Source organism: Melanotaenia boesemani, chromosome 3 (assembly GCF_017639745.1).
Source record: "Melanotaenia boesemani isolate fMelBoe1 chromosome 3, fMelBoe1.pri, whole genome shotgun sequence".
Taxonomy (NCBI): Eukaryota; Metazoa; Chordata; class Actinopteri; order Atheriniformes; family Melanotaeniidae; genus Melanotaenia; species Melanotaenia boesemani.
In genome coordinates, this window is record NC_055684.1 from 12,497,975 (window position 1) to 12,518,424 (window position 20,450).

The 20,450-nt window shown below is 38.7% G+C and overlaps 1 protein-coding gene across 2 annotated transcripts in view; it reads left to right on the forward strand.

Annotated features, from left to right (window-relative positions):
* The window catches only part of chd6 (chromodomain helicase DNA binding protein 6), a 115,616-nt gene that overhangs the window by 27,844 nt on the left and 67,322 nt on the right, over positions 1-20,450 (forward strand). For both annotated transcript variants that reach the window (XM_041979688.1, XM_041979687.1), the window contains one exon: positions 390-439. In XM_041979688.1, the coding sequence (XP_041835622.1) occupies positions 410-439 (30 nt within the window). In that variant the 5' untranslated portion in view covers positions 390-409. The remainder of the gene's footprint in view (positions 1-389; positions 440-20,450) is intronic.

A 20,450-nucleotide genomic window follows, 5' to 3' on the forward strand; every position in this document is an offset into this window, starting at 1 on the left:
TAAATACTGCGTTGCTGTCCTGAAGTAAGACAGCAGTCTCAGTGACCAGCAGCAGATGTGTGTGTGTGTGTGTGTGTGTGAGTAACTGGAGTGTGAAGAAGGATGTTTCTGGAAAACATTTGGCCCAAATATTCTCCTAATATGGGTGAGATGGGTTAGCTGTTTTGAATAAAGGATAACGGCTTACGCTACATAAGGTTTGGAGGAAGATCTAAGCAGAAGTCTAAAGGATTTCAGCTCTTCCTGCTCGAATCAGGAATCTTGGTTCATATGATTTGAAATGGCATTTGTTCAGCGTGAAGCTCGACCAGTGTAGTTATATTTCTTGAATCACAGTTCATTTGTTGTTTGCATGTTATTTATTGTGAATTGTATTTTTCTGTTAACAGATGCAGTGAAGGGATAGAAGATGAAAATACTCAAGAAGGACAAGCAGCAGGTTTGTTTTCTCACCTCACACACACGCATTTAGTGTGGGATATCACTCAAAAGACAGAGCTACTCACATATGAAGAAAATGTTATTTAAAAAAAAATTTGGACTTTTTTAGTATAACAGAGTTTAATCCAGGATAATTTAATCTGTTCACATACATGGATGGATGATAACATGCTGACAGAGTATTGAGCTAACCTCATCAGTGCTCTCATGCCAGAAGCAAAGGTTCGACTTTGCGCAGTGCATCATCATTACTTCCGGTGGAGAGAGCGGCTGCACGCTCCCCGAGCTGCTTGCACTGATGTGAGGCTGATTCAGGGTTGTGCATCTCAAAATAATCCAAAAAGAAAAGAGGAGAAGTTGTGTGGTTCTGTTTCCTGATACTGAAGGAACTGTAGGAAGGCGACAAATGATTTGAAGAATAAAAACAATCATTTTGATTGTTTTAGTGCTGATCAGGTCTTTTGGATTTTAACACACTGGTTTTTTTACATGAGATCTGAAACTGCTGCACAAATTGAAACCGACGAAATCTAAACTAGTGCCAGTTTTTCTTCCCAGGATGTTTTTTATCCAAGACTGTTTCATTTGGTTCAGGAACAGTGAACTTAGATAAATTAGTTTGCTTGGTCTGTTTGCTTTGCGTGCAGTGGGGTTAGCACCATGGCCCCACAGCAAGAAGGTTCCTGGTGCAAACTACGGCTGGAAACTTTCTGTGTGGAGTTTGCGGGTTCTCCCCATGCATGTGTGAGTTCTTTCCGAGTAATCCAGCTTCCTCTCACAGTCAAAAAAACAAAAAAAAAAACAAACATGTTTGCTCACTAAGTTGCTGTCTCAGAATTCTACCTAGGAGTGAGTGTGAGTTTGTCTCTCTGCCCTGTGATGGACTGGTGACCTGTCCAGGGTACATCCTGCTTCTTGCCTAGAATCCAGCCCCCTCGTGATCCTGGACTGGAATAAGTGGGAATAGAAAATGGATGAAAATCTTGATGGGTCAAATAAACATACTTATGGGGAAATATTTACAGTGGTCATTATAAACATTTTCACACCCCTGTTTAAATTCCAGGTTTTTTATGATGTTGAAAAAAATGAAATCACAGTAATTAATTTCCAAAACTTTTCTCACCTTTTGTATGACCGATAACCTCAACAATTCAAATGAAGAACAAATAAATCTGTCATGGGATAAATAAATAATCATAAAAAAGGGAAACTATAAGCTAGTTGCATAAGTCTGGACACCCTTAAACTAAAACTTTGTTAAAGCACCTTTTGATTTAATCTCTACATTCAATCTTTTTGGGTAGAAGCCTTTCTGTGTGACACATCTGGACTTATATTTACTCTTCATTGCAAACTAAATCTGTCAGATTGCGAGGATTTGTGCACAACTCACAGATTTTCTGTCAGTTTTAGGTTCTGGTCTCTGGCTTGGCCGTTCCAGAACTTTAACCCTTAAAACACTGATAGAGCGTAGGGACTCCTTAGCACTGCTGCTCTTATTGTCAACAATTTCTCAGGAACAGTTGTGTGTAACTCTGTGGGGTAATTTGTGCTCGACAGGTTACCCTTTATGTGATCTACGGCCAGACACTTATTTCCGCTCCCCAAAGGTTTACAATTCATCTGCAAAATGTAGGGCTTATTCTGGGACAATATGGTAAACCCGCAATAATTTATACCTTTTACCACCATCATTTATTACATTTTCGTAATAACAAAAGATCACAATCACTACTATGTTGCTAAGAGACCTCTTTTTTGATCCAGAAATTGTGATGACCAGTTTCAACCAGTTTGATAGCTTAAATGATGTTAATGTCAGGAGCAGCCAAAGAGCAACAACTGACAAAAAAGTTATATATATATATATATATTATAAAGTCTGTCTGAAAAGAACACAAACAATGGTCCTCTTTGAATGGAATAAAGCCAAGAAAAGGTTTTTGACACAAAAGTTGGAGTTGGAGCGTTGGAGAGTGACAGTGCACAGTTTTTCCTCACATCTCTGATTCAGAGTGAAACCTGCTAAGAGTAGAAAAGCTTGAATTAGATGCAGATGTGTCGAATGCATAGTTTTTATTCTATTTTCACCTCTAATACAGCAGATTTTACACAGTAAAGTCTGTTGAAATGGGTGTCAGAAAAAAACAAGCTTTAATGTGAAGCAGGGAAACTCAAACATTCAGGTCGTTGAGAGTACGTAAGGTTTTCACAGAAAGGTTATTAGACATGCTCATGGTGTGTTTGTTGTCAACAGCTGACTGTGAGATGTAAGTTTCTTTCCATGTGAAACAGGAAGTGACATCTGATCAAAAGAGGTCACTTGAGGTGAATATTATTACACGTAACACCCTGGGAGGGTTAGGATTGTTCTGGTATATACGGATTTCTTACTGCTGTGCTGTTTGTTGTTTGTGTTTATGAGTCAGGCTGAAATGAGTAATGAGTCAGAGATTCTTTGAGGCAACACAGCACTCTCAGCTGAGTGAAAAGCCTCCAACCTGCCAGCATGCTCATATTAGCACAGCATATCTACTCAATACCATCATTAGTTTGGGTTCTTACCAACCTACAATACTCAGTTAGACTGTGGTGGTTAAACCATGCTACGCTGGTACTAAAGGGCCCAGTGTGTGTCAAGAAAATATCAGACCAGACAACTTTTTCCATCTTCTATTGGTGGCACCCGGTGTGGTCTTCTGCTGCTGTAGTCCATCTGCTTCCAGGTTGATGTGTTATGTGTTCAGAGATGGTATTCAGCATGCCTTGGTTGGAACCAGTGGTTATTTAAATTGCTATTACCTTTCTATCATCTCCAACCAGTCTGCCCATTCTCCTCTGACTTCTGACATCAACAAGACATTCTGGTCCAAACAACTGCTGCTTACTGCATATTTTCTCCTCTTCAGACCATCTCTGTAAACCCTGGAGATGGTTGTGTGTGAAAATCCCAGAAGATCAGCAGTTTCTGAAATACTCTGAACAAAAACCATGCCACACTCAAAGGCCCGTTCGTTCATTTGCTCGCTTGCTCACTGACTTCTTACTTACTTACCCCAAATTAGGTTTATTATTTTTTTCTTTGTGTTTTTTTATTTTACATGTAGGACTGAATCATGGCCTTGTTCCAGAGCTGCTAGAGTTTGTCAGACACTGACCCTCCAATTCTGTAAATTGTTATTGATGATGGTTTTTGCATCCTCCTCGTCAAGTGTACATTCAGTTATCTGCTTATCTGCCTGCCACATCAGAGAGATAATGTCATCAGACCACAGTGATGTGGAGCATACTAGTGTGTGAGGAAGTGATGAAGAGGTCTGTTAAACAGTGAAGATTATCATGCTGTTATCAATTATTCAAAACTAGTATGAAATGATTCAGAACTAGATAAAAAAGTAGTAAAAGTATTTTGTTCCTTACAGTGTTTACTTTTTTTCTTTTAAGCTGGTGCTTTTATTGTGTTGTATAAAGGCCATCGTTTTTTTAGTTTACCCTTTGCGTTGTGTTTAAAGTGCTTGACAACGGTGTATTAACTGGTATAGCACACTCCAGAAAAATAAAAAAATGTAGGGAAATAATGCTGAATGCTGTAATGTCTGTCTACTTTTGGCTATATTCTCATAAAGAGACATAAAAGGAGGCAGCGCAGTAGATGGCGGTGGGCTGTGCGGCCATTAAACTTATTGCAATGGTTGCTTCTTCTTCTTTGTTTATTTTGTAGGTCACATAACAGCTATACAAGAGGCCCCCAACCCTATAACCTGCAGGACAGTGGGCCTTGAGGAACAGGGTTGGGGACCTCTGAGCTATACCACTCAACACTGACCCTCAGCTTCTTGTGGTACTACGCCATTATTCTGTTGGGTACAGATCCACTGGGGCCTGGAAAACGGACCAAATTGCGCACGTAAATGCTTCACTGATGAAATGCTTCGTATCTGTCTTTTGCATTGAGCATAAATGGGCCTCCTCTGCTCTGTAAACAATAAATAAATTCTACTTATTAACTCTGAATTTTTATTAGAGAAAGCAGATAAAAAAAATCTACAGGACCTCTATCTGAACTTGGGAGGCTTCTTTCTGTAAATTATATTATGCAAATGGTTTGAACATTTCTTTTTAAAAGAAGAAATGTTCCAGTGGACCATCTTCTTCTTCTTCTTTTTAACCTGAGAAGAGAATTTAGAAACGTAGGAAGAACATCTACCTAGCTTTGATTTCAGCTGTCTTTTAGCAGAATAGCTGCTGTTTAAAACACAAATAATACTGGAACAGTGAAAATAAATAAAACCAAATAACTGAAATTAAATATGGTTTCTTCTCCAGACCACTGTACACTGATGACAAAAAAAGGCATCAACCTCATGCCGAGTCCATCATGTTTGAACCGTGACACTATCCCTCAAGCTGTGCATTTACTCTTTATTTTTACTTTAGTGTACAAAGCCAGTGTTTATCCGGCATGTTCCATGTATTTCTACCTTTCACCTCAACAGTTTTATAACATGCTTTAGAGGCTGGAGAGCTGTCATCCACTATGAAACCTTTGTCATGTTTTTCTATAAAAGTAATACTGCATAATAACACGGCAGGCATCTATTACTGCGATTCATTTTTAAATCAAGTGATGGCGGCAGCCCCACTTTGTTGCACTGCACGTGACAGTCAGAGTTAGACTTGATCTGTTTCTTAAATCATGAATTAATCTCTATATTATTTATATGATTAATTTTTAGATTCAATAAAAAGTTGGTCAGCATAGATACTCTACAACAGCTACTTACTTCATCATGAATGTACAGCTCATTTTTCAGCAATTTTAGCATGACGAGCAAGTTTATTTATTGTTTAAGCCCCCCCCCGTCCCCCCCGTCCCAACCTCAGCCCTCGCGTCATTTTTGTAATGATTGTAATAGATTAGCATGTAATGTTGGCTATATTAATTTGATGTTGCAGAAGACTCCTGCAGTCTGCTGAATTAGAGGTGAAACCATCATGTCACTTCTGACTGTGCACATAAATACAACTAAATAGCATAATCTGACTGTTTTTTTATGACTGCTTGAAGTGAAACACTGAAACTCTCTTCTGTGGTACCATTCACACGATGCCTCCGCATCTGATGTTTACATTTTCTGTTTTATTCTCTCTAGAAAACGGCGTGTGAAAACTGAATAACTGGATTCTTTCCTGTCTGAGGCCAGGATTCAGTCGCTTTGATCATCATCTTTACTTATCCAAACACTGGAAACATCCTCATGCAGCTTCCTGCGCTGAGCTCCTTCCATCTGTTTTTATTTATTTATTTTTATATAAATAACCAGAGGGAATCTCTTCTCGGAGCTGGATTTCTATTTTCTTAAGCCGACATTTTGTTTCCAGTTCATTTTAGATATTATGATCATATGTTGTTAGGTTAATGTGTAAAATAAACTCTTTCAGAACGGTTTTCATTTAATGTTAAACTCTTCAAAGAAAGTCTTCATCTGTTCTCTGAAGCATGATCACCGCGGGGTGTTAAAGCATGTGGCGGAATCATCACACAGAGCAGAAGATCCAAACTCCAAAATATACATTCTCAAACACAAAAATAATGCTTTTTTTCATCATAAGCCTTATGGGTGATTACAGATTATCCCTGTCTCATGACTTACCCACCTTAACAGCATCAGCTTGTGAAGATGGAAAGAAAAACTGAGATAAACAAAGCCTGTGCGATTGCATTTGAAGTGGTCTTTTATGTGTCTCTAGGTTTTCAGGTGAAGCGATTGAGTTTTTGGGGCTGCACAATTAACTGAGTGGAAAGAAAATACAGTTAGTTTGCACATGCATGTCATCTGATTTCTAGTTTATTGCATGTACAGTATAAATCCTTGCATTCATGCCATGGTGCATTTACGTCACGCAAATTTGTTGCATTTTCTGAATAAGAAACCAGTGAATAGTTTTTATTGCTTTTTAATAAAGGAAAATATTTTTTATGATTACTTGATAAATCAGTAAAATAATCAGTTACCTAAATACATTTTTGCTGCAACCCTAATTTAAAAATCTACTTAAAATATATTCTGATCCCTTTTCCTATGCAGAATAATAGGGTATTAATATGTGCACCCAGTGCCACCAGATAGTTCGGAGTTCTGTCCTCCGGTTTGTGCATGAGGAGCGTCCTCATGCTGCATGATGTTTGATCCAGGACCCTGCATCTGATTCCTGGTTTTATTGTACAGAGGGAATGTTTGAGTTAAAAGGTTTAGTTAGTCAAGTGTGACTAATTTAGCACATTTTGCAGGTGTAGGACTTTCATCTGTCTGCATATTCTGTTTTCATTCCTTCCTTGCCTGACCTCAGGAAGGAATCATCATGACAACAAAACAAAACAAAAACCAGTAGAAGAAGAAGAAGGGAAGGGTCTTTGCCTTTGATTGTTTCTGATCCACAGTTGTAAACCGTGTTGTGTGTTGGTTTGAAATTGCAGCTGGTGCACAGTATGGCATCCAGCACGACTAAGAACAACACAAATGAGTCGAGTAGTGATTGTAGATGAAGATAAACCGGTTCATAAAAAAGTTTTAAGACATATACAGTCCAGTCTAATTCACATGGTCCTGAATCCTGCCCTGACAGATGTCATGACTCTGAGGTAACTAGCCAGGCATCTGTCGGACTCATGTGGTCGTGATCTGTTAGATGAGAGTTTAAGTTATTATGACCTCTGCAGCCTCCCGTCTGTGTGATGTCACCTGAACTGCCAGGGCTAAGAGGCAGACAGAAACACCAAATTTGTCCAAAAATAATGAAGAAATTCAATGTTATGCAGTTCTAGAAAAAGTGTAATGGCTGCAACCTTTTCTGGTGAAGCATCAGGCTGCAATAAAACTGGCTGACAAACAAGGAGGAGCATCGGCAGAAAACTAGAGCAGCCTTTATCAAACTCAGCCTATATGTTTGAGCTGCACCCGGAGGCTGTCCTGAATGCCACGTTTATGGCTGCTCAACCAGCTACAAACATCAAGTTTTTCTTTTTTTTGTTTGTTTGTTTTAAAACATGCTATATATATTAGTATCAAACACACAGGGTGAGTTTGATGAGGGTGCTCATTTGGCTCAGAGACTGTGAAAAACCTCTTAGATTAGTAGGAAAAGGAGGTCATATGAGCACATAACACGAAATTCTGCGTGTTACAACTGATTCCATTTTTATTGTCAAATTCTCTGAATCTGTTCAGAATTTCATCCATCAGATTGAAATCTGATTGGCCCCAACATGCATCATGACATTGATTCATAAAAAATGACAAGGTTCATCCAGTCTTAAGATGAACAAAATGTCTTGGCCTCATATTCTCTGTGTAAAACTTGAACCTGCTGCTGCAGATGTTTTTAATCTGTCACACCAGCTGTGGTGAAAATGCTGCTTGCGCACCAGGAGTGTGAGCCACATTCACTTATTCTGCTCCCCGTAGCAGCCGTGAAGGGAAGTGGCAGCATTGATGAGACTGCAGTGCTCACGGTCTATATTCGTGACAGACATTGCGTGTCTGTGTGTGTGTGTGTGTGCTGCTTGTTTGTGAGGCAGGATTATTGATTCGTAGGCAGTATGATTGCAGGCAGGCTCTCTCAGCTGTGCTCTCTCGACTTTACTGGACTGGCAGGGCCTGCTGCTGCGCTGCAGTACGTCACTGGATGGTGTGTGTGTGTGTGTGATAGAGAAGTGTTATTGTGTGTTTGAAGACAGGCAAATGCAGCGTTCATGTTGTTTTTCTACAATTGCAAGCACTTAAAGCTGTGTGTGTGTGTGTGTGTGTGTGTGTGTGTGTGTGTGTGTGTGTGTGTGTGTGTGTGTGTGTGTGTGTGTGTGTGTGTGTGTGTGTAAAAGAAGCTGTTGTAAGTCAACTTTGTATATGCAGTCAGTCATGTAAGCACATTGAGCCGTGGCGTGTCGGTGTGGGAGTCGGAGAGAAACTCCTGATGTGTGTTTGCATGCTCATGCAGTCAGTCATGTAAGCACTTTAACTGTGACCTGATGCCACAGTGTGTGAGTCTGTGCACGTGTGTGTGTGTGTGTGTCGGGGGGTGGGGGGGGGGCTGCAGTCGCTCCGTTGTTGTGGAGATGGATGGCAGCAGCTCAGGCCATTACTGAGCCTGAGTTAGCGTAGGAGCTAATTTTAACTTCTAGGTTACCTGTAACTGTGTCTGCTGTGAGCTTTTTGTATATGAGGAAGGAAATCAGCGCTCTGGTAATTATTAATACCTGCATTCATTGTGTAACATCAAAACTGAGTTTGTCAGACCCGCTGTAGATATTTAAACCTCATGCTGCTCAGCATTTTTTTTAATGTCTTTTTTTCTTTTTAAATGAAAACGGTGAGTGACAGAAGCTTAAATGAGATTGATGTGCTATGAAGTACTTTAAAGAAGTACCCTGCCCGTCCAAAAAAAAAAAAAAAAAAGCACCAACTTTTAATTAATGAAATAGGCAAGAGCTTCCCATTGGCTAATTACTGTACAGATGTTTCAGCTGGCAATGAGTTATTTAACCGTAACTGATGCTTCTCATTTTTTGAACAACCATGTAGGAAGACACATCCTGCGGTCGTGGAAAAGATGTTACTCTGTTTTTAAAAGGATGAAATTTTTGGCATCAGGCTTAAAGAAAAACATCTAAGGAGATTTCTGTAACTAGAAAAAATGGGTTAAGACCTGTCCAGCATATTATTAAATGGAAGGATGGTGGGGAACTATGAGGTGCTCTATAGGACAACTCGCACACACACCTCTAAAATCATGCATATGCATTACCAGTCAAAAGTTTGGACACACGTTCCCATTAGATTTAAAAGTGTGTCCAAACTTTTTATTGGTTGTGTATTATTATAATCACATGCACACACTTATGAAATGAACTGTCACATACACACACAAGCAATGTCTAATGAAACTTCATACATAGATACTACTAATCCCCCCCCCCCCCCCCCCCCCCACACACACACACACACACACATAAAAAACACCATATAGCTGTTTGAATCAGTGCTAACAGTAATTGTATGTGAGAGGTTATATATGTGTGTATGTAAGCTGACACTGATATGAATGATGTAGAGTGTGTGACATCATACGAGTAAAAAGTCACTTTTTGGGGGCTTATTTCCATAAGTCCGATTGCTTGTTTTTCTCGAAAGATTTGGCAACACTGTAGTTTGTGAAATTAAATAAACAAGGTAACTTGGAGTTAATCTGTCCAGCATTAACACCAGAAATGTTGTGTGTTGAGTTGATGAAGAAGCCTGTTGTACGTTGATTTATTGAGCAAATCAATTACTCGTAAGTTTCCAGAGCTCTGCAGACAGAGAGAGCAGCCATGTAAAGGGGCTGATGAGATTAACACATTAACCAAATCGTAAGATGGATGTTATTGATCTTTAGGGAATTCGGGTCATTAGAACTGTCAGGCAGAAAATCTAGATAGACATGTTTATTAAAGTAGCATAGTCTTCATGCACGGATGAATTTATGGACAGATTTGATTCGGTGACATGGCAGGTACAGTCCTCTTGTACAGCTGGAATTGTTTGTGAATTTATTGAATCCATAAATAGGTGAGTCGTTGTGTGTGTTTTCTCTGTGTCAGATAAAGTTTGTGGCATCATGCAAATGTGGCCTAGTTGGCGAGCAGTGAATCTGTTCTTACTCAGTCTGGTGCAAGTGGCCCAGTTCTGCTCTCGTCCTTCAGAGTATTTTAAATGATTTCACCTCATTGTTTCTGTCATATTAATAAAAAAATAACACAGAGCTTCTTTAAATCTTTAGATAAGAACCCCAGTTTATCAGTGATCAGCCCCAGTTAAAGCCAGGTTGGTTCTAGTAGTTAATATTGGGCTACAATGACTCCGGTCCGTTGGTCTCTCAGTCCTAGATCCTGAATCTTAATACACTGACATGATGAAAATGTTCTGCTTTGGTGGAAACCTTCACTCGAGGTGTTCAAGGCTTGTTTAGCTCGTCTGCGGCCCGGTGTGATCCAGACTGATGTTTTCAAAGCTTCTGATGTGCAGTGCCTTATTTAAAGCCTGAAGTCATTCAGAGGAGCTTGTGTCTCTCTACAGATGCCTTCGTTCAAAAACAAATCTTGTGCTGGCCAGCATCTTTAAGTGCTCAAACAAAGCGGGTTGTCCCAGCTAAAATATGATTTTCACTTACTTTTTCTAATTTTCTTTAACAACATTATGTAACTCTTTACTACTATTATTAAACTTCTATTACTACATGGATAAAACCTTTATTAACCATAAACCAGATAATATCTGACTTGTTGAAGGGATCTTGTGCAGTTATGGGATGTCCAACAGCTTCACAGGTAATTTGGACCTGGCTCGGAGCTTCGGCCTCAGTAGGATTTAGAGAAGAAGACCAGTTTGGAGATCTGAAGGCAGAAAAAGAGGAAAAGGAAGATTTTACTTAGATCATTACAGTTATAATAAAAACAAAACTGAAGACAAAGCTGTATGATGAACTTCAGGCCACAGTTCCTGGTTTACATATTAATGATTTAATTATTAGTAATTATTTTAATTATTGAAAGAAAATGAATTTGAATTAGAGCAGATGTTCTCTGTTGTATTCATACTTCAGAATATATCAGGCTTCCAAGCACCACTTTTATGACTGACATTGTTGAAAAGACCTTAAGACAGAGGAAAGTTAATTCCAAATGATTATTTACTGTTAAATGGTGGCAGCTATCAATGTAAAAGGTGTTTATCACCAGAACTGACATTTAAACTAAAAGGTAGCCCCTCAGCAAAGTCCTGATGACTCTAAGGGGTCCGAGACTATTTTGGTAGTTTTGCATACTTTTGATTTTACCTTTATATACCACACTAAAAACAAAAAAGGTAACAAAAGCCATGTATGATATATTTTCTTTAGTTTCTTAGCACAACATCACCTATATATGATAATTATTTTCATACTAACTTACCAAAACTGTACAATAGAAGATGGAAAAACTGGTCTGGTGAGTCTCCATTTCAGCTCAGCTAGAGTCAGAATTTGGTTGAAACAACTTGAAAGCATGAATCCATCCTGCCAGGTTAAAGTGGCGGGTGAGTGTATACCAAGTCATTCTGAGCTGAACCTTAAAGTGTTCACTTGTTGTTGGGCAAAATAAAGTTTGGTGTTTGTTGCGCGACACCATAGATGTGTGATGTGATCGTTTAACTGTTAGGAAAATGTCTAATTGCCATTTTATTAGAGTGATATTGAAAACATTTACTGGAGCTATCGTACTGTAAAAAACTCCTGATAATGTGTGGATTCAGATCTGTTTTCATTGATTTAAAAAATAAAACCGTTTACCTTTTTGTTTTTGGAGAGACACGGAACAAAATAAACTTGATTTGACCTCCTTTTCCTTTTTGAAGCTTTTGAACACTGTTAGTAAAAATAACAGTTGACCTAAGTTAAAGGGCTCTTCAACTTTTTTCTCTTGGGTTTTTCACTCTGGGATTCAGAGTCATTACTTCGCTGTTCATGTCGTGCAGAAAGCGTCTCTTGTTCCTCCAGCACTCGACCCTTTAACACTGCGATCACACTTACAGTTAGACGCTTTTAACCAGTGGAAACCTCAGTCAGCCCTGCTTTGCATTTGTTCTTTTACGAGAGGATTGTTGTAGATTGCAGACAAGCATACCCTGAACTCTGAGTCTTTATGTCATTCTGCAAAGTTTAATCATCGCCTGTCTGTCAAAACGATCTGAACATGAAGTCTAAGCTGGACTTCTTACATGCAGGTTGTTGTTGGGGTTTAAGTTGTCAAAGCTTTTTTTTTTTATTTAATGTGGCACCAAACAAAAGGCTGATCATTTTAATGCGTGTGTAACCTAAAGAGCATTTTCTCCAGCAAATGAAAGCTCACTTTTCCTCTTGTTCTTTGCAGAATGACTCGCATCGGAGGTTAGAGTTGAGTTTAATTTTTGTGCATTTATTGGTTTTATTTATCCTCTGTAGCAGCAAATTAAATTTTCTTTTTGGACTGTTTATTAGACATAAATACACAATCTAAAGAGGTTCTCATTTGCTCTAATAAATATTTCATATCCTGCAATGAGTGATTCATACCTGAGCCTGATGTTACATCAGCGTGTGCACCACTGGATTGAACAGAGTGAGGCATCAACTAATCAGTGCCCCAGTTCAACCAATAAGCTCTGGTTGCCTGAGGTTTTCCTGTACGTCTTACAACAGTTCAGTGTTGGAGTCAGAGTGGAAACTTATCTTGGTGGGTCTGAATCATCGCCAGTGTTTGGTGAATCAACTGGCGTGTTTTAGGTCCAACACTGATACAGTTTATAACGAACCAAAAATCCTGAAGTCTGGAAACCTTTTAGATTTTATAAGAAAGGAGGAACATTGAGCGCATTTCTGTCTGGTATCTAAGTTAAGGGATTCCAAGTACAGCAACAGCACACCAGATCTGAACTCTCACCTGGTGAGTTCCTGGATGCTAACACAGCTAGCATAAAACAATAGAAATCGTCCACTTACCCATCACTTTGTGAGGTGAACATCTATTGTCTGATTATCTATCATATTTGCTAGTAGGGAGGTAAGGAATACCACGTTCCTAGACATGGAAAGAAACAGAGTATTTGTTAAATATGCAGAAGAGCGAACGATTTTCAAGCTGTTTAGACAACAGCTTATTTAGAAATAAAAAACACAACAAATAATGTGATCAATCTGATGCTTTTTTTTAACATTTTTTTTAATTTCTCCATTATTTAAACAGATAAAACCTCATTAAAATTAGAAATCTGAAATATTTTTTTCCAAGAATGACCTGGACAAGAAGGTAGCACAACCACAAGTTTATAAAAACAAACAAACAAACAGACATCAGCTGGCAAACATAACAAGTAAAACAGAGGTATCCATACAGGAAACCCATATGGGAAAGGAGTTTATAAACAGTCAAGTTTTTAAACTAAATAAACAAAAACAAACAAAAAATGAAGAAAAAAATATCTTCAGTCATATTGTCTCATTTTTTCATTTTTATAAAATAAAATAAACATATTTGTATTTTAAACACTTTCATTTTTATTTTGTTATTTTGGATTTTTCTGCTTGTCTTGTTTTTTATCAATAGAAATAATTTTATTTCTTATAAAATAGTTTCATTAATATTATATTTTTATTTCTTATTTTTATCATTTAAACAAGTTTTTCTTTTTTGTCTCATAAATTTCAAAGTTTTCATTTTTATTTTCAAAAAAATAAAATAAACATTTAAAGTTTTTAAATCAAATATTTTTTATTTATATTTTATTTTCAATTTTTTATTTTAGTTTTATTTGTTTTTGTCTTTTTGCCTAAAAATGTCAGATTTTTGGTCTTTCTTGCGGCCCCTCATCTCCTCACGTTCAGACTCAAGCCGACAGCTGGAAGCAGCTGAAGGTTATAATGTGCAGGTTAACATCACACACAGAGACACTGTCTGTTAACATGGACAGCAACGAAAGGGTTACCATGGTGACCACGTGTTTACGTCTGCCTCTCTTCTCCCAGCAGTATTGGCATGGAGAGCTAGTTTCCATGGCAACGGCCCTGATACCCGCTCCTCACACCAACTAGCGATGAGCTCGTTGTGCGCATGTGCGTGTGTATGTGTATGTGTGTGTGTTTGTGTGAGATTCATTGAGATGATTCCTCATACCTGTGTGAGAAACAGTTAGAACATCTGCATTGGTCTCACGACACAAGACAGCAACACTTGTTCTTACTGCATGCAAACAGCAGAAAAACACACATTCACCTGCTTCATTTAAACATGACAGTCATGTTCTCGCACACACACACACACATGCAGGTGAGGGCTTGTAAGTCAAAGCAAAACTGTAAGGATTATAAACACACACTAATGGAGTTCGCTTTGCGTTGTGAATGCAGCACTTTTTATCTCGTACATGAATGAGCATGGGGTAACATGCAGCCCCAAGGACACTTTGACATATGGAGCAGCTGGGAATCAAACCACTTAACTTCTGATTGGTGGATGGAGACTTAAGCACCTGAGCCACCGCCGTCCCTGCACTCAGCCGCAGCCAAAATCATCTGAAAGCCAGCTTTAGTAGCAGTACTGCTTCCTTTGCTTCGCAGTCAGAGGCTTTGTTTGTGAGAGCCTGCATGAAAAACCGTAGGTGTGTTGGGGGAAATTGATGAATTTGAAGTTTTCCTCCTTTGAAACCTGCCTTTCAGAAGTCGATCTTTCTGATTAGAAATTCCACATAATCAGGGTAATGAGCCTACGCTGGCTCGTTTTCAGAGCCTTCCTTTGCCAAGTGCAAAAATGTGCTACAGCTTGCGATGGTGACATTGGAACAGAAAACATACGCGTGATGAGCAGCCTGTCGCATTACGTACAGATGGACAGAGCACACAAACAGCAGTTTAACAGACGGCAGCCCGTGCAGTTCATGGGGCGGGGTGTGTACCAACACTTAGGCAGCTGGTGGTTGATACGTGTTTTTACATCTTAATCCAAACTGCAACCCCAGATTTATTGTTTTAATGTTTGAATTTTAAATTAAAACACGCTGTAATTAATACATTTACTGTTGTGTTAAATGTTTAAAGCAGAAACTAAAGTTACATCTTGTTGTTTATTGCAAAAATGTAATTTTACAGCCACATTAAACTTTGTTTTGACCTGTCTTAGATGATATTTTACGGTTCATCAAAGTGGTTCCACAATGAATTTTTGCTCAGATATAGTAATGTTTGTGTTTTATAAAATTCAGTTAAAATTAAACTTAAATTCAAACACAATATAATACAATTCATTGTAGCCTAATTATAATGCTAATTGTACCATCTTCCTGGGTGTCAAGGTTGAGGTGTGGAGGTGAGGACCCAAGTCCGGGCTGATGAGGCAGACCGGTGCAGAGGTCGAGGTTTATATTACATGAACTGAAAATGAAGGCAATAGAGAACACACAACGGTAACAGGACATGAAGACTTACAATGAACTGACTGGGAATAAATTAAACTGAGGAGTATATATGCACACAGGGGAACTAATAGAGGAGCAAATTAAAATAGCTAATTAAACCAGGTATACAAACTAACAGAAAACAAATAGAATACACAGACGGAAAACTCAACAAAATAAAACAGGAAACAAGACAGAAACTCTGCCACAGCTAAACTAACCCAAACCAGAAACCCATAAGGCATGACAGTTGGAGTAGATCAGATGTGTCTTCCTTCCTTCTCACCACATATGGACATTAAGCCTGATCGGATCTCTTCCTGTCTTTTACCACAACTATTTTAGGTCAGATCATCACAGTTGTTGTTGTGCATTTATATATTTATTTTGTTGTTATTGTCTCATTTTTGTCTGACAAAAAAGTTGACAAAAACTGCAGCATATTATTTGTTGATGAAATGAACAGACTCATGGATGCATAAAAACCCTGAATGACATGCTAAAGGAAAGAAAAAAAATCCAAAACAGCACAATACCATTTATCATACCATTCACAAGTGATGAATATCTTTTGTTCAGGGGCTGCAGCTTTGGTTCGTCTGGAGCAGAAACAATCCAGTGCGAACGGAACTCTGCATGCTGAACTAGGTGTATGTTTATTGTTACCTCCTTGTGTGAAGTGAATGCATAAGGAAATTTCGTAGAAACAGAAAATGTAAAATTATTCTTTTTCTAGATGTGCATGGTTTTCTCAGTTTCTGTACAGCTGAAGCTAGCATAGTTTTCCCCTGTAGCTTGCAGATGTACCTATAACATGCAACAAAAACTAAAAAAATAGTATTTTAAATCTGTATGAAGTGGATTTAGTGTGGCTTCAGTGGCTTATAGTTTATGTAAACCTCACCCACCACTCAGAAGTGCTGTTTTCCAGCATATGGACCTCCCTGCCCTTGATATAACTTTAAGATGTTGGCTAAAGGCACACTGACATTCATTCATCTTTCAAACATGACTGGTTTAGATGTAAAGTTTTGCAGCATATAATGTTGGCCTTGAGATATTTTTTCTGAAAAGATTTAAGTTATTGTGGTAGAGAAAGTTAACGTGTCTGTTGACTGAGCGCTGCGTTCACATGCCCTTACTTGAAGTTGTAACAGAGCCAGAACACCAGATTTTATGTGGAGCCGCAGGGTGCTTCGTTTCAACATCGTGGTTCAGCTTCAGAAACATATTTCCAGCTCAAGTATCTCTAAGTGTGACACTTGATGTCATCTGAAGCCTGATGTTGGACAGCTTATCCTTTCCTCTGACCTGCCTGCGGTCAGAGTGTTGGCCTGCAGGAAATAATCAGGTAACACGTTATTATTCATTCTGAGGAAGGATTCATTATCTACATACTGACAGGCGTACCTGTGGAGGGAAGCGTGAGCAGAAAGATCTCACTGTGGAAATTGATTCTGTAACATTTGAATATACTTCTCTTGGTCAGTGATGCAGTTTTTAGTCACTAATGCACTCAGGGGTGTCAAAAACGAAGCAACTACACACAGACGTGGACATGGAAGTGGTGTTGTAGGTGGTTTAATGGGCTATAAATGGTTTAATAAACCGTTTTATTCAAAGGTGAAGGGGATGGACGGCGTTATGATGAGTTGAGAGGCAACTGAAGAAGTTTTATCATGTTGCTCAACCTCGGTGGTGTTTCACCTCCATAGTTACGTAGAATCAGACAGAATCCAGCCTGGATGTAACAATAAAGATGTAAAAGTGATCAACAATCCAACAAAATTGATCCAAATGAAAATTTCGATCAAATATCGATACAGAAATTATTTATAAAACATGCTTTAGTCTTTGTTGTAACAATGAGAGTTTCTGATGTGAATTAATAAGGAAAATGCTGATATCCAAGGTGTGGCTTGTAATAAATAGAAGTGATGTGTTAAATCAGCATCTCTCATCCATCACTGACGCCTGAATCAAATCAAAATCATGTCATGATAGAATTTTTGATGTAAGTAAACATTAAGTTATTAAATCAATATAATCGTGTATATTATGTGCATAAATGAACATGGACAGCTTACCAATGTCACTGGATCAGTGGGAAGCAGAGAAATGATGGAAGCGTGACATGAACCAGGTCTGGAGCCAAGAAGGAAGGACCCAAATGCAGGACCAGGAGGCAGAAGACAGGTGGATGTAGGCTGCGAAGGCTGGATGCTCCACAAAATATTAAAGAGAAGACAAACAAACTCTTCCTGACTGATACAGAGGATCCCAGTGAAAACCAAACATGGAATGTACTTTACATGAGCTTACAGTGGTGCATCTTCCATCGTCTCCAGAGAGAACAAAACACTGCTGCCCGCTCGTAGCCGGATCAAAAAAATATGCGCACATTTCACCTGTTTTAGCCTCTCTTAACTGGCTGCCTGATCTTTTCAGGACTCATCTTAAAATGAGCTTTTTAGTCCCTCCATGGCCTTGCTCTGTCTTCTGCAGCAGCATTCGCCTACTCGTTCCTCAGCTCAGCTGATCAGCTGCTCATGATGCTGCGTAAACCCAAGCGGAAGATCAGAGGGGATCTGGCTTCCTCTGTTGCAGCACCTAAATTGTGGAGCGATTTCCTCCTCCGCATATTTGGTTTTAAATGGCTCCTTTAAACCCGTCTCTTCTTTTTGGCTTTTAGAAGCGTGTAAGATGTTAATCTTAGTTATTTATTGTTTGTGTTTAATTGTTTTAATTGATTTTATGTTGTTTTAGTTTTGTGATGTAGGGCAGTTTTAATAGTGTTTTATCTTTTGAACTTATTTTATTGTATGTTATGTGTTTGCTGTTATGACCGTTATTTGTGGCTTTTATGTTAAATTGCTGTGCATCACTTTGGTCTGATGCAGTTTTTTTTTAAGTGCTTTATAAATAAAGCTGGGTTGGAAAACGACAATGATCTGTAACTATGATAAAGTCAGACTGTACTACCTTATATTATTATAACTAACTTTTCATGTTCATGTCTAACTGAAGTCAGTAATAAATGTGTGCATTGGTTGCTTTTTGTGATGACATATTTATGGAAGGGATTGCATTGATCACTGAATTCTGAATTAATTTAAAATTACATGGTGGCAGAATTTGCCTACAAACAATGAATCATCCACTGAATCAAAATGATATTGTTTTGTTAAAGTTATAAGCCAAGAGGTTACAACCCAAAATTAACATGTATAAATGGCAGAACCTTCATTCAGTTTTCCTTTAGTCTCACTTCACTTTTTACCCAATTTAAGACAACTATTCTTTGGTCTCTGGCTTGATTTGAATAGTTGCTGCATGGATGCATCCAGTTGAAGGGGTGTGAAGTGGGAGTGACAGCACTTTCCACAGCTACTGTACAGAATTGGCACCTTTTACATCAACTGACTATAACATGAGCAGCTGTTTGGAAGAGTGGGGTCTTTGTAGATCCAGCTTGATTCCCACAGATGCCATCACATCCCATCAGATTGGTCTCTGGGGAATTTCGGAGGCTGGATGAACATCTCAGACTCTCGTTGTGTTCTTTAAGCCCTGTTCTAAGCAGTACTGGCAGGGTCCGCTGGTGTCCTGGTGGGGGATGTTGCTACTGTTGGGGAATGCTGGGGAAGTGTCAGAATAACATTGCAGCTACTTGGCCATTTTTTTATCCCCCCCCACTTTTTGCGACATTTCTGTCTGCATTTTAGTCCACAGTGCAGCTGTTTCTTCTGGCATTTTTAGAAGGAGCAGATTTCCAGTCCAAGCCTGAATAAATCTGAACAAACTGCTCCTTGACAAGAAGTCCAGGATCTAAGCAAATGTGTAAAATGAGTTTACCAGCAGTTAAAGGATCTAAAATAAATCGAAATGGATTAAAAATTACAGTAATAAAAGTGGAAACAAATCTAAGATCATGGCAAAACTTTGCTTTGTTCATTCTGGAGTAACTTTTTTATTTTTATTTGAAAAAATGTATTTCTTGATCAGAAGACTGATGCATCTTCCCAAGCTAATTATCAGTGTACACTAGGGATATTTGATGTTGGTGGCTGCAACATGCAACTACGATGCGTGATCTAATCCTAAAAGAACGTTGTCTTTGTAAAATTTATCATGTTTTTTTATTAACATGCTGTGAATTTTCTGACTATAGCTGGCTTTAGATCATGTTATTATCATTAAGTGGCTATCCTGCTTTAATTTACACAAGTTCTGCTATGATGGAGTAAGTGCGGAAATTCTCACTTGTCCACACATCTTATATTCATTGCAACCTCTGGTACTGCAGTCTTTGTTCAAGCATTGCAGCCATTTGGCTTTGGAGTCGGGTCTCTGCAGGAGGTTCTGGATCTGACTGTAATGTTGTTACTCGCACATCCAAAAGGGTGTTACTATGGCAGACATTTAGCAGGCTGTAACGGTACAACATGTAATAATGAAAATTGGCTTCATGTTGGATTTTTTTGTTCTATCCCAGTGGTTCAGGTGCATCCATGGGTGTAACACTTCAGAAATCCCTGATTCATTTACCGCAGACTTTGCTCAGATCTCTGTCATGTTTTTTGGATAAAAAGAAACCAATACTGAAGCTTTTTTTTTTGTCTCTGCATTTTTGATCAAAATGGATTTGATACCATTTGCCCACATGCTGCACTGACCTTGAGGTCCACCTACTAGTCATGAATATTTATGGCTGCAAGCAGTTATGCAGATAGCAGAGACAATGCAGCGTAAAAATCAGAGCTAGATGGATGGACAGACATTGAAGTTTGTCTAGTCTGCATCTATCCTTCCTTATGGTACAGATGCAGCCACAGTAGAGCCTCCTCCTGCTTCCTCTGAGGTAGCAGCTTGTGTGTTGTTGGAGTCTTCTGACTTTTTCATTGAAATTGGTTTTACAGCTCAGATGCTTGATAGGAGTTTTGGAGACCGGGTGATGGCGGCTGTGGTTCAGGATGCTGCAGACGGCGATGAAACAGGCTGATCGGT